This window comes from Schistocerca gregaria, chromosome 3 (genome assembly GCF_023897955.1).
Source record: "Schistocerca gregaria isolate iqSchGreg1 chromosome 3, iqSchGreg1.2, whole genome shotgun sequence".
NCBI classification, from domain to species: domain Eukaryota; kingdom Metazoa; phylum Arthropoda; class Insecta; order Orthoptera; family Acrididae; genus Schistocerca; species Schistocerca gregaria.
The window spans coordinates 788,494,144-788,509,850 of record NC_064922.1 but is presented as its reverse complement, the minus strand read 5'-3'; the positions used below and the strand labels follow the sequence as shown (position 1 = coordinate 788,509,850).

The following is a 15,707-nucleotide window of genomic DNA, read 5'->3' as shown; positions in this document are numbered from 1 at the left end:
GCTCAATATACAGATTGAATAACATCGGGGAGAGGCTACAACCCTGCCTCACTTCCTTCCCAACCACTGCTTCTCTTTCATGTCTCTCGACTCTTATAACTGCCATCATGTTTCTGTACAAATTGTAAATAGCATTTCGCTCCCTTATTTTACCCCTGTCACCTTTAGAATTTGAAAGAGAGTATTCCAATCAACATTGTCAAAAGCTTTATCTAAGTCTACAAATGCTAGAAACGTAGGTTTGCCTTTCCTTAATCTAGCTTCTAAGATAAGTCGTAGGGTCAGTATTGCCTCACGTGTTCCAATATTTCTACGGAATCCAAACTAATCTTCCCCGAGGTCGGCTTCTACTAATTTTTCCATTCGTCTGTAAAGAATTCGCGTTAGTATTTTGCAGCTGTGACTTATTAAACTGATAGTTCGGTAATTTTCACATCTGTCAACACCTGCTTTCTTTGGGATTGGAATTGTTATATTCTTCTTGAAGTCTGAGGGTATTTCGCCTGCCTCATACATCTTGCTCACCAGATGGTAGAGTTTTGTCAGGGCTGGCTCTCCCAAGGCTGTCAGTAGACCTACTGTTGTTTACTCCGGGGGCCTTGTTTCGACTCAGGTCTTTCAGTGCTCTGTCAAACTCTTCACGTAGTATCGTATCTCCCATTTCATCTTCATCTGCATTCTCTTCCATTTGCATAATATTGTCCTTCCTCAAGTACATCGCCCTTGTATAGACCCTCTATATACTCCTTCCACCTTTCTGCTTTCCCTTCTTTGCTTAGAACTGAGTTTCCATCTGAGCTCTTGATGCTCATACAAGTGGTTCTCTTATCTCCAAAGATCTCTTCAATTTTTCTGTAGGCAGTATCTATCTTACCCCTAGTGAGATAAGCCTCTACATCCTTACATTTGTCCTCTAGCCATCCCTGCTTAGCCATTTTGCACTTCCTGTCGATCTCATTTTTGAGACGTCTGTATTCCTTTTTGCCTGCTTCATTTACTGAATTTTTATATTTCTCCTTTGATCAATTAAATTCAATATTTTTCTGTTACCCAAGGATTTCTACTAGCCCTCGTCTTTCTCCCTACTTGATCCTCTGCTGCCTTCACTGCTTCATCCCTCAAAGCTACCCATTCTTCTTCTACTGTAATTCTTTCCCTCATTCCTGTCAATTTTCCCTTATGGTCTCCCTGAAACTCTGTACAACTTGTGGTTCTTTTAGTTTATCCATGTCCCATCTCCTTAAATTTCTTCAGTTTTAATCTACCGGTCATAACCGATAGACTGTGGTCAGAGTCCACATCTGCCCCTGGAAATGTCTTACAATTTAAAACCTGGTTCCTAAATCTCTGTCTTACCATTATATAATCTATCTGAAACCTGTCAGTATCTCCAGGCTTCTTCCATGTATACAGCCTTCTTTTATGATTCTTGAACCAAGTGTTAGCTATGATTAAGTTGTGCTCTGTGCAAAATTCTACCAGGCGGCTTCCTCTTTCATTTCTTTGCCCCTGTCCTTATTCCCATACTACGTTTCCTTCTCCCCTTTTTCCTACTACCGAATTCCAGTCATTATTAAATTTTCGTCACTCTTCACTATCTGAATAATTTCTTTTATTTGATCACACATTTCTTCAATTTCTTCGTTATCTGCAGAGCTAGTTGGCATATAAACTTGTACTACTGTAGTAGGTGTGGGCTTCGTATCTATCTTGGCCACAATAATGCGTTCACTATGCTGTTTGTAGTAGCTTACCCGCATTCCTATTTTCCTATTCATTACTAAACCTACTCCTGCATTACCCCTATTTGATTTTGTGTTTGTAACCCTGTAGTCACCTGACCAGAAGTCTTGTTCCTCCTGCCACCGAACATCACTAATTCCCACTATATCTAACTTTAACCTATGCATTTTCCTTTTTAAATTTTCTAACATACCTGCCCGATTAAGGGATCTGACATTCCACGCTCTGATCCGTAGAAAGCCAGTTTTCTTTCTCCCGATAACGACATCCTCTTGAGTGGTCCCCGCCCGGAGATCCGAATGGGGGACTCTTTTACCCAAGAGGACGCCATCATCATTTTACCATACAGTGAAGCTGCATGCCCTCGGGAAAAATTACGGCTGTAGTTTCCCCTTGCTTTCAGCCGTTTGCAGTACCACAACAGCAAGGCTGTTTTGGTTAATGTTACAAGGCCAGACCAGTCAATCATCCAGATTGTTGCCCCTGCAACTACTGAAAAGGCTGCTGCCCCTCTTCACGAACCACACGTTTGTCTGGCCTCTCAACAGATACCCCTCCGTTGTGGTTGCACCTATGGTACGGCTATCTGTATCGTTGAGGCACGCAAGCCTCCCCACCAACGGCAAGTTCCATGGTTCATGGGGGGAGGAAGTACTTCTATAATGACCAAAAGACATTAAATGGTGTTGATACACGTGCGAAGAAATTAGTGCCTCGTGCTGCCAGACCTCTCAGGCATTATGGATTGCCGAAGATAAATAAGGAAATTTACCATCTTAGGCCCATTGCTAATGCAAACAGTTCGCCTGCCCACAGACTGGCAAAACGTCCTGCAGGATTATTAGCACCAGACTGGGACATAGTGAACACCACGTTGTAAACTCGCAGACATTTAATGAAACACCCAAAAAAATTAAAATAGGCCCAAACCATGTAATAGTTAGTCTGGAAGTTGTGTCACGCTTTAGGAGGGTACCAGTGCGACATGGCCGGCCAGAGTGGCCGAGCGGTTCTAGACGCTACAGTCTGGAACTGGGCGACCGCTACGGTCGCAGGTTCGAATCCTGCCTCGGTCATGGATGAGTGTGATGTCCTTAGGTTAGTTACGTTTAATTAGTCTAAGATCCAGGCGACTGATGACCTCGGCAGTTAAATCGCATAGTGCTCAGGGCCATTTGAACCATTTTTGAAGTGCGACATGCTGGGTGTTTTGGCCCAGCAGCTTCCACCTTGTATCTTCAAGTTGTTCCATCATTCCATCATATTCTAACAACAGCTTATTTCTTTCTTTTTTTTTTGGTTTTTGTCATCAGTCTACTGACTGGATTGATGCGGCCCGCCACGACTTCCTTACCTGTGCTAACCTCTTCATCTCAGAGTAGCACTTGCAACCTACGTCCTCAATTATTTACTTGACGTATTCCAATCCCTGTCTTCCTCTACAGTTTTTGGCCTCTACAGCTCCCTCTAGTACCATGGAAGTCATTCCCTCATGTCTTAGCAGATGTCCTATCATCCTGTCCCTTCTCCTTATCAGTGTTTCCCACATATTCCTTTCCTCTCCTATTCTGCGTAGAACCTCCTCATTCCTCACCTTATCAGTCCACCTACTTTTCAACATTCGTCTATAGCACCACATCTCAAATGCTTCGTTTCTCTTCTGTTCCGGTTTCCCCACAGTCCATGTTTCACTACATACAATGCTGTACTCCAGACGTACATCCTCAGAAATTTCTTCCTCAAATTAAGGCCGGTATTTGATATTAGTAGACTTCTCTCGGCCAGAAATGTCTTTTTTTTTGCGATAGCGAGTCTGCTTTTGATGTTTTCCTTGCTCCGTCCGTCATTGGTTATTTTACTGCCTAGGTAGCAGAATTCCTTAACTTCATTGACTTCGTGACCATCAATCCTGATGTTAAGTTTCTCGCTGTTCTCATTTCTACTACTTCTCATTACCTTCGTCTTTCTCCGATTTACTCTCAAACCATACTGTGTACTCATTAGACTGTTCATTCCGTTCAGCAGATCATTTAATTCTTCTTCACTTACACTCAGGATAGCAGTGTCATCAGCGAATCGTATCATTGATATCCTTTCACCTTGTATTTTAATTCCACTCCTGAACCTTTCTTTTATTTCAATCATTGTTTCCTCGATGTACGGATTGAAGAGTAGGGGCGAAAGGCTACAGCCTTGTCTTACACCCTTCACAATACGAGCACTTCGTTCTTGATCTCCACTCTTATTATTCCCTCTTGGTTGTTGTGCATGTTGTATATGACCCGTCTCTCCCTATAGCTTACACCTACTTTTTTCAGAATCTCGGACAGCTTGCACCATTTTATATTGTGGAATGCTTTTTCCAAGTCGACAAATCCTATGAACGTGTCTTGATTTTTCTTTAGCCTTGCTTCCATTAATAGCCGTAACGTCAGAATTGGCTCTCTCGTGCCTTTACTTTTGCTAAAGCCAAACTGATCGTCACCGAGCGCATTCTCAATTTTCTTTTCCATTCTTCTGTATATTATTCTTGTAAGCAACTTCGATGCATGAGCTGTTAAGCTGATTGTGCGATAATTCTCGCACTTGATAGCTCTTGCCGTCTTCGGAAATGTGTGGATGATGCTTTTCCGAAAGTCAGATGGTATGTCGCCAGACTCGTATATTCTCCACACTGACGTGAATAGTCGTTTTGTTGGCACTTCCCCCAATGATTTTAGAAATTCTGATGGAATGTTATCTATCCCTTCTGCCTTACTTAACCGTAAGTCGTCCAAAGCTCTTTTAAATTCCGATTCCAATACTGGATACCCTATCTCTTCTAAATCGACTCCTGTTTCTTCTTCTATCACATCAGACAAATCTTCACCCTCATAGAGGCTTTCAGTGTATTCTTTCCACCTATCTGCTCTCTCCTCTGCATTTAACAGTGGAATTCCCGTTGCACTCTTAATGTTACCACCGTTGCTTTCAATGTCACCAAAGGTTGTTTTGACTTTCCTGTATGCTGAGTCTGTCCTTCCGACAATCATATCTTTTTCGATGTCTTCACATTTTTCCTGCAGCCATTTCGTCTTAGCTTCCCTGCACTTCCTATTTATTTCATTCCTCAGCGACTTGTATTTCTGTATTCCTGATTTTCCCGGAACATGTTTGTACTTCCTCCTTTCATCAATCAACTGAAGTATTTCTTCTGTTACCCATGGTTTCTTCCCAGCTACCTTCTTTGTACCTCTGTTTTCCTTCCCAACTTCTGTGATGGCCCTTTTTAGAGATGTCCATTCCTCTTCAACTGTACTGCCTACTGCGCTATTCGTTATTGCTATATCTATAGCGTTAGAGAACTTCAAACGTATCTCGTCATTCCTTAGAACTTCCGTATCCCACTTCTTAGCGTATTGATTCTTCCTGACTAATGTCTTGAACTTCAGCCTACACTTCATCACTACTATATTGCGATCTGAGTCTATATCTGCTCCTGGGTACGCCTTACAATCCAGTATCTGATTTCGGAATCTCTGTCTGACCATGATGTAATCTAATTGAAATCTTCCCGTATCTCCCGGCCTTTTCCAAGTATACCTCCTCCTCTTGTGATTCTTGAACAGGGTATTCGCTATTACTAGCTGAAACTTGTTACAGAACTCAATTAGTCTTTCTCCTCTTTCATTCCTTTTCCCAAGCCCATATTCTCCTGTAACCTTTTCTTCTACTCCTTCCCCTACAACTGCATTCCAGTCGCCCAGGACTATTAGATTTTCGTCTCCTTTTACGTACTGCATTACCCTTTCAATATCTTCATACACTTTCTCTATCTATTCATCTTCAGCTTGCGACGTCTGCATGTATACCTGAACTATCGTTGTCGGTGTTGGTCTGCTGTCGATTTTGATTAGAATAACCCGGTCACTGAACTGTTCACAGTAACAGACCCTTTGCCCTACCTTCCTATTCATAACGAATCCTACACCTGTTACACCATTTTCTGTTGCTGTTGATATTACCCGATACTCATCTGACCAGAAATCCTTGTCTTCCTTCCACTTCACTTCACTGACCCCTACTATATCTAGATTGAGCCTTTGCATTTCCCTTTTCAGATTTTCTAGTTTCCCTACCACGTTCAAGCTTCTGACATTCCACGCCCCGACTCGTAGAACATTATCCTTTCGTTGATTATTCAATCTTTTTCTCTTGGTAACCTCCCCCTTGGCAGTCCCCTCCCGGAGATCCGAATGGGGGACTATTCCGGAATCTTTTGCCAATGGAAAGATCATCATGACACTTATTCAACTACAGGCCACACGTCCTGTGGATACACGTCACGTGTCTTTAATGCAGTCGTTTCCATTGCCTTCTGCATCCTCATGTCGTTGATCATTGCTGATTCTTCCGCCTTTAGGGGCAATTTCCCACCCCTAGGACAAGAGAGTGCCCTCAACCTCTATCCGCTCCTCCGCCCTCTTTGACAAGGCCGTTGGCAGAATGAGGCTGACTTCTTATGCCGGAAGTCTTCTGCCGCCAATGCTGATTATTTATCAAAATTTAGGTAGTGGCGGGGATCGAACCTGGGACCGAAGACGTTTTGATTACGAATCAAAGACGCTACCCTTTTTTTTAAAAAAAATCTCATTTTGTTCGCTGCATCTGCTCGGGGCGGACGTCGTAAGACATCCATTGAAGTTCTTTGTTCATCGATGAGCTCAGTTTTTTTTTTTTTATTAAAGAGGGCACGTAACCCTCTGAGTTACCGTGAGTTACCGTGCCGGCTCCTTACGACGTGTTGAACCATGACGAATATTGTGGAATGACAGATGGCGCAGCGATGGGATCACCACTGTCTCCAACAGTCGAGAATTACTTCATGGAATACTTCGAGGAACAGGTGTTGAACTCTGCGGCGTCCGTCCGTCTTGCTTCCTAAGGTATGTTGATAGCACATTCCTGATATGGTCTCACAGTGAAAATGCACTACAACAGTTCGTCGATGACATGAATGGTGTCCATCCCAACATTAAATTTACCATGAGATGGAGAAGGATGTCAAACTACCCTTCTAGAATGTTTTAGCTGAGCGGAAGGCAGAACGCCAGCTTGTTCATTCAGTACACAGAAAACCGATATAAACTGATCGATACGTGAACGGCGATCTCATCGCCATGTACACAAGAAAGAGGTCCTGAACACGATAGTTATCAGAGCAAAATTATTTCTGACGACGGTCACCTGAAGTTTGAATTGCAGCACTTGAGACACGCGTTCAGAAAGAGGGACATTGCAAACGATTTGAGATGCTACCGAAGAAGAACGCCTTGTGAGTTGGCGGAAGAGGCCAAGCTGGCTCCTTTTCTGTCATACTGTGGGGCAACGAGCAGAACGTTAGGGCGTTTGCTGTCAGAGACGTGTCCTGAGACCAGTGTGAAGCCTCTATGGACGTAACAGAAGCGTCTGTAACAGTTTCTTGATGAGCTGTAATATGACTACAGGAAGAAAAGTTACTTACCATGCAAAGGGACTCTCATGAACAATTTAATTAATTAGTATATATTAATTAGTATATATGTTTGATATCAATGACGTCCACTGGGCGGGTGGGAGCGAAGGCGAGAGTACCTCGGGTATGATTCTTGAGATGGGACGGTAATCAGACATTTTTCGTTGCGGTGAGATCTTTTAACGGAATTTCAGTCTCACAAGTACACAGGGCGAGGTGATCGTCGCAATAAAATCATCTGTATTATCGAATTTATAAAGTGACATGTAGTAGAAACCTGATATTTACAACTTCTCTGTGCTGTTACTTTGAGAAACTTTGTTTGTGACATTTGTTTACTTTAAGAGAGACTTCGAAAATGAGGAAGCATGCTGTGACAAAGGTAGAGCATTCTCTTAGCACTCCGTCATGAACCAAAAATGAGTTTAATATTCTAGTCTTGTGATGAGAATACTTAGAGGAAATATAGACAATGCCTTTTCGCTATACAGGATTTTCACAACAAGTAACGACATTTTAGCGACATGAAAACGCCTGTATGGTCCGATTTCTTCGAAAATAGCTCGTATGAAATGGAGAAATTTAACTTTCACATGAGAAATTCGAAGTGTATTGACAAAAGAACATTTCCGTTTCGGTTGTTTTAAGCTGAGGAGTTTATGTCAGCGGTGGAGCTTCAGTTAGTCCGAGTCGCATCGCATTCTGCCATGGTCAGCGGCAGAAGCAGCGGGAAGCAGAGGCTTAAGAAGGCTGAGCGAGCCGTGGTTTCCCAGCTGGCCAGCTCGTCAGGTACACAATACACTCGGTAGATGGCGCTGGACTAGACTGGAGGTGACTGATCAATTTTATTTTTCGTCTTGAGACATAATGAACAATGTCCAGGTAAGTTAATAGCACTACGTTCGTAAAACATATCGTACGATACATTTCCCATGTTTCTGTTGGCTGAGATGTGACTTGCAACTTGTAAATAGGTGTAAGTGTGTTTCATTCCCAAATGATGTCCTGGGTATATAGGAGGCAAGGCGCAGAATCCACATTCGTTGTTTCGTTTGCCAGGGCTGTCCTCTGGAGTGATCTAAGAGTTTTCAAGTCTTCGCTGCTCTTCGCCACTGCCTGTCACCGCCGCCGCCAGGGACCGCTCGCTTCGCCGCTGCCTTTCGCTGCGCAGCACTGCCGGGGTGTGCTACCCGTCGCCTAGCATGCAGCCGCCGCCTGCTACCCACCGCTGCTACCTCGTCGCCGTCGCCGTTGCCTGCTGCGTCGTCGCTGCCACCAGCTACCCACCGCCGCCGACGTTGCAGGGAGCCGTCGCCCGCCTGGGGCTACCTGATGCCGCCTTTACCATCGCTGTCTTCATCGAAGTTCTCGTCCCAGTCTCCAAAGCCGTCCTCGTGTCTGTGTTTGTCGTCTTCGTCTGCCTTCCTGCATTGCTGTTCGTCACCTCGTCGTCCCCTTCCTACCCAGGCGACATCCGTCGCTGGTAGGCTCCCCCCTCCTCTCCCCTCGTCCCGACACCCCGCCACAGATACTCCAACCACCACCATTATTTACATCACCCCTTCCCCAGTCTCCACCGTTATGACCTGGCGCTTTTCTGCAGGTCCCCCATCCGATGTCCAGCTCCTTCTCCTTATAGTTTCCTCCACTTCCTGCTCCTCCACTGTACATCCCCATTTCTCCCAGACCATCTCCACCCCTTCCAGTTGTGCTGCAAGTTTCCCCCTCTCCCCAAGCAGCATAAGCCCCCAACTCATGCATTGCCACCCAGGTCATATCCACCAGGCCACTGTCGCCATGCCCAATGATTCACCCCCATCACCACCTTCCAGTACCTCGACTCCACAGTTAGGACTTGCCCCACATCACCTCCTACTCAACTTCCCCCCTCGACTTCCTCCCCACCCATACTCACCAAAAAGCCCCTTCAAATGCACCAGTGTGGACCCTGCTTCTACATCCTCCACCAAAAAACTGCAGACAAATCCTGACCCTTCTGACCCCATGGACGTTACTCCTCTTCCCACCTCCAAACTCCCTATTGTGTACATCTTCCTCCTCTTTCACCCTGACCAAAAAAGTTCCTCAAATCCCGCACCTTTGCCCTTGAGATCAGAAAGTGCATCCACAATGCCCTTGCCTCCAGACTTATAGACTGCAAAGAATCCATCCTTATTAAGTCTCCCAAGCCCTCCTTCCACACAGACCTTCTCTAGAAGATCCCTTACATCACCTTTGGCATCTATACGACCCTCACCCCCTTTCATACCTCCTCCAGTCCCCATCACCAACAATCTGCTCACATCCTCCAATTCTCACCACCATGATCACAAAGCTGAGCTCCAAAGTCATGGAGGGGGAGGTGTTGGTGGAACTAAATTCCCATCCTGACCTTGACATCTGCTCCACCCATTGCAACTACAGCAATTCTGGCCCCACATTCCTTCTGAGAGTTTTTACTGAGTGTGCCTCCTCTATTAACCTTCTCCTCACTGAGGGGGCCCTCATCTAAAACCGCCACTATAAAATTGGCCTATCCTAATCCTCTCCCCATCATCTCAGAAGTGTCTTGTCTACAATGACCACCTCACCTCCACCTGCAAAAATCCCCCCACCTCCCCTCACTGCAAAGACGTACACATCCTTAAAGAATGTCCTACCTCGCCTTTCCTCCTTTCTGCAGCTCCTGCAATGAAGTGGCCATTGTCAGTAAAGCTAAAATCTTCTGGGTTGTTAGGCCACATCATATTTCCTTGTAAAATATCAAGTGTTCTAGCACTAGTGGAGCCGAAACATCCTGGAGAAGATCCCAGAAGAGAGGTCAGCAGAGAGGTTGAAACGTCGATTATTTTGGAAGGAAATATGACACAGCCTAACAACCCAGAAGATTTTAGCTTTACTGACAATGGCCACAAAAACCTGAAAACTTACACCTATAATGAAGCTCACCCCACCTACTCCTAAACCCCCTTCTACAAAACCTGAACTCACCATCCTCATTCATCATATAGATCTGCCAGTCCACTGCAACCACTCTCTCCACCCAACCCCTACTGCTGAAAACATCATCCGCTTCCTCACCATAGTCCTCTAGAACATCCACCTCTTGCAGCACCCACACACCCTCCAGCAGATTTACCTAGCCTCTCGTTCCGTCTGCCATCTTAACACATCTCGCCACTGACTCCCAGAACAAACCACACTTCATCTTCACCCAACACTACACCCACGTCTAAGCCTTTCTCTGTTCCACCCCCTCATCCTCCCTCATTCTGCAACAGCAGTATAGCTTTCTTTACTAAAAGATATGTTCCTTCCCTGCTAACAAGCTCCTCTTCATGGACACCTTGTCCCACCACCACATAGATGCATTCAAACTCAATGAAACCTTCCTTCAACCTTACTGCAACGTCCACACTTCCCCCTATTTCCTCCATTGTACTGACAATCCCCACATCTTAGCGTGAGGTGGGTTTCTATTGGCTACCTCAAGCATATTCCTGTTTAGCCACAATCACTGCATAATGACCCCACCAAATACCTTGTCCTCAGCGTCTTTCTCCCCACCCTGACCATCAACCTGCACCACCACCTATGTTCGTCCCACTACTCCCATCTCATATGACTTCTGGGCCCATTTTGATTTCACCTTCTCCACCTGTGTGATTGCCATAGACCTCAAAATCCATAGAAGGGACCGTGGAGACCTCCAGTGGTGACATCAATTTATTGACTCCATCCAAGGCGATGTTGTTCCCCTCCCCCAGCATACCTGTCCTGAAAGTAACACCATCCCTGATGTTGTCCTCACCTCCCCCAACCTCCTTGGGTGCATTACTGCTAAAGTCCTCAATGCTATGGACAGTGATCACCTCCCTGTCCTCCTCACTATCTCTGTCGCCCCTCACCCTCCTAACGCTCCCTGCCTAAATATCCATCCCAAAGTCATTGACGATTACTTTGGGAAGACTGGAATGCCTAACAGGAATCCACTAACACCCATGTTGGAAATCACTCCCTCACCTTCCAACACCCTAATGTCATCACCCACAGTTTTTCCTTCCTCTAAAAGTCCCCATCCGACACTGTGGCAGCTCGTATTCCAACCAAAGTCCATTCATCCCTATTACCCTACCCTTCCACCATGGACCAGATTCCTTCTCTATGAATCCTGCCAGCACTACCATTCCTTTCTCTGCACTTGTGATTAGTAAGAACTTCTTTGCCACCAACAAATACAGAGACACATTTGCAAACTTTTGGCAGCAAATAAACACCAGGACTGGTGTGAGACATGTACACGACTCGGTACCATCCTCCTTATCAACTCCTCCATGTACAGATCCACCTTCCATCGCCTTACTGTCAGCTACCCACCCCGTCCCCCTGCATTATCTACTCCTCCATGACCGTCGCTACTTCCCTGATAACCTCAGTAGGACTAATGATTTTACATCCTACCTCTCAAACGTCTTCTTCATACCTGACGATTCTCACATTGACTACTCCCTCTTACCCCACCATCCATGGATGTACTGATACCACTGCCCCATCACTTTCTCTCAGTTTCCAGTACTTGGGCCATATGCCACAGACAGAATTAAACACTCCCATCACAGCTCATGACACTAACTCATACTCTGCCCCAAATACAACACCACCCCTGATCATGATTGTATAACCTACTGTTACATGAAAGAATGTGCTACCTCTTTTCTCGTCGCCCTTGCCACTGTGTACAACACCAGCCTCTGCACTGGCTTTTACCCTGAGCTATGTGAGACCTCCTGCATCCCGCTGTTCCCTAAACTCAATAAACACCCTTCTGACATCTCCTCCTACTGTCTCATATGCCTCACCTCAGTGTTCAGCAAGGTTTCCAAATTCATCATCTTCCACTGTAACCAACACACCTACGTTAAGACCATTTCCTTCCTATTATTCAGTGTGGCTTCTGACATTCCTTCTCTACTGAAGACCAGCTCCTTAACCTCACCTATCTCCTTTCCCTCCAAATTAACTCCTGTTGCTCTGTCATTTTTGTTTCCCTAGGTTTTTCTGAACGCCAATGACCATGTATGGCATTATAGTCTCTTTTTCAAACTTCAGACCTATGTCGTCCCAATCATCCATCTCGTTGCATTCTCCATCTTGCAGCATCCCTCCTATGTCACCACTTATAACACCAATCCCATACCTTCAACACCAAAACACGTGAGCCCCCAAGGATCTGTCCTTTCTCCTCTCCTTTATCTCCTGTACACCACCGATATGCCCAGTTACCCTTCCCCCCTCCCCCCGTCCATCTCCTTCAATATGCTGATGACACTGTCTTCCTTGCACTCTGTCTTACCCTCCAACGGTCCCAGCGTTCCCTTAAAACACTCATTAACCAGTTCACCATTTGGTATAACCAGTGGCTACTGCAATAAAACCTTCCAAAACCCAGGCAGTCATTACAGGTCACACCACCCATTCCTTGTAGCTCCTTGATTTCTTCTACTTTGCCATCTATGACCATCCTAGCCACATTACTCACCCTTGACTGCCACCTCATCTGGACTTCCCCTCTCATTACCAACCAACACAAAGCCTGCAGTAGACTCCGCCTTCTGAAACTCCTTTCCAGCCGGACTTGGACATTGCATCCTTCCACCATCTTCCATAGCTACAAATGTTTGATCTGTGCTATCCTCTGTTATGCCGGTGTCGCCTGGATCTCCACCTCTCCCAACCAGTGGTAACTCGTTTGCGATACATGGATCGTAGCTGTGTTGTTTTACAATGAACATCTCGAGACCGTTAGAGGGACAGTAAACGACTTCGACAATGCACGGGGCTTTGGCAGTTTGCCAGTACACGGAAGCTTTTAATGATTCCGGTGTTAAAAAAGATATTGCTTTGATTAGCACTCATTTTCCCATATACCTGCAAGTATTAAAAAGACTGAAACTCAAGGTTTGGCGTTGAATGAATATATGCAGTTAATGAACCAAATTATTGTAGTGTACTCTTCATTACCGGAGGTATTCCCAATAAAACTTCAGAAAAGCTTGAAAACATTTTAAACAATAACCCTGGCACTGAACTCTTGTGCCAATTTAATAGTTTTAATAATGTTATGGGTGAACTTTTACCAAAAACAATAAGAGACAACATTTGATACAAATTCAAATACTGCCCAGTTACCACAGTTGATGTGGAACGGTCCTTTTCTGCTTATAAAATGTTTTGAATGATCGAGCATTTGGAACAACACTTGGTCGTTTATGTTTACAATAGTAGAAAAACGTAAAACAAATTGTAAATGATGTTTTGGTCCAATAGTATAAACTAAAAATTAACGCTGTTCAAAAAAATTTATGATTGTATGGTGGTTTTTTAATAAACTATTACGGAGCTTTTAAGCTTGCCCCTATGCGTGCGATATATCTCGATGTTGATCCTGTACATGCCGATTGTTTCGCTGCGACCACTAGCATCGCATTGTTACCGACAACAGTAGCAAAGAAGGAACAATTCTTGCAAAACGATATGCGTCCCCGCTCTAAAAGTGTTTAGAAAATAGTCCCAGAAAGGACCCCTACCTAACTTTGCCAGAAAGCGTTCAGAAAAAGAGATCAGCCTTCTAAATGTAACGATTTTTCGCGTGGCCGGCGCTCTTCCTCACAATTGATATGCACAGGTTCGACTTTAAGATATAATGCATGCAGTAACTACCATGTCTTTTTACTTGATCTTGCATATTTTGAAATTTTTCATGCACTTTTAAGCATTTTACACGCATTTTTTAAGGTTTTTATGATGCATACAATTCCGTCTCTATCAGTGTCTCTGAACTATCGGTAAGTGTTTCTCACGTTCAGCTGAGTAACAAAGACTGAAAATTTATCAGTGTGTATCCGTGTTGCAGGAGGGCTACTTTGTGTGGGACAAGCATAAGCAAGGAGAGATCCTGGCGGCCTTCTACTATGGCTACACGGTGGGACACCTCCCCGGTGGCGTGCTTGCCGACCGTTTCGGAGGCAAACTCATATTCGGGATCGGCATCTTCCTCTCGTCTCTGCTGACCGTCCTGACACCGGCTTCCGCGTGGGCCGGTGACCACATTCTTTTCGTCAACAGGTTAGGCGTTGGACTCTTTCAGGTACTTACTCATTGCTCACGTTTGTTTCCTTTTTTCTCTTCGCTTTAATGTGAAGATAGTGCTTATGAATTTATCCTATGACTTTAAATATTTGCAATTTTCTGGAAAGCAGAAAGCAATGAAATCGAACCAGAATGAAATTTTCACTCTGCAGCGAAGTGCGCGCTAATATAAACTTTCTTGGAAGATTAAAACTGTGTGCTAGACCAACACTCGAACTCAGGACCTAAGCCTTTCGTGGGCAAGTGCTCTACCGACTGAGCTTCCCAAGCACGACAGAAACCCGACCTCCATGCTTAATTTCCACCAGTACCTCGTTTCTTACCTTCGAAACTTCCAAAAGTTCTCCTTTGAAACTTAAAAGACTAGCTTTCTTTGAAGAAAGGATATTGCAGAGATACGGCTTAGCCACGGCATGATGGATGTTTTCAGAATGAAATTTTCACTCTGCAGCGGAGTATGCACTGATGTGAAACTTCCTGACAGTTTAAGGATGCAGTGCCAAGAGACCAGGGGTCGCTTTAGGGGAGTCTCAGTTCAGCAAAGTTTTGATCTGCCAGGATGTTTCAACGAAATAAATGCTGATATCTGATGTCGGAAGCTGTATTCAACAATCAGTATCATTATAGGTCAATATGATACGTTTTCCTATTTCCTCTCCTCAAATAAACGTCTAGTGATTGAGTGCTGTGTGAGATATAAACTCTAAGTACCTCTCGACTACAGAAAGACAAAAAACTTAAGTATACCCAAGGAAATTGTGGATTTTGGGATTTAAGAATGTATATTAAAGGCGACTCGCTTACTTGCTTAAAATACACTTTAAGACAAAACAGCGAGGAACTGCGAAGGAATTTTCCGAAGACGGAAATCGGTGCATGTGTTGTATATGTGCAGACAAATAAATGATTACATTATCAGAAGAAAATGGATGATTTATTCAAGCGAAATGGCTTCACTAACTGAGCAAGTCAGTAACGCATTGGTCGACATCTGGCCCTTATGTAAGTAGTTGCTCTGCTTGGCACAGATTGACAGAGCCGTTGAAGTCCTCCTGGGCGATGCCGTGCCAAATTCTGCGCAAATGGTGTGTCAGGTAGTCAAAATCCAGAGATGGTGGGAGGGCCCTGGGAGGACCCGGCCCACAATGTTCTAAAAAATCTCAAATGGGGAGAGATCTGGTGATCTTTGTGGCCAAGGTAGAGATTGAAAATTACGAAGACAAGATGCAGGAACCTCTCGCTGTATGGGGGTGGGTATTATCTTGATAAAATGCAAGCCCAGGATGGCTTACAATGAAGGGCAACAAAACGGGGAGTAGAA

General features: G+C 44.7%; 1 protein-coding gene across 1 annotated transcript in view; it reads left to right on the top strand.

Moving 5' to 3' along the window:
- Positions 1-15,707, top strand: part of LOC126354245 (sialin-like) — a 125,749-nt gene that overhangs the window by 26,660 nt on the left and 83,382 nt on the right. Inside the window, exon 3 of the mRNA XM_050003747.1 lies at positions 14,151-14,384. Coding sequence (XP_049859704.1) covers positions 14,151-14,384 — 234 coding nt within the window. The remainder of the gene's footprint in view (positions 1-14,150; positions 14,385-15,707) is intronic.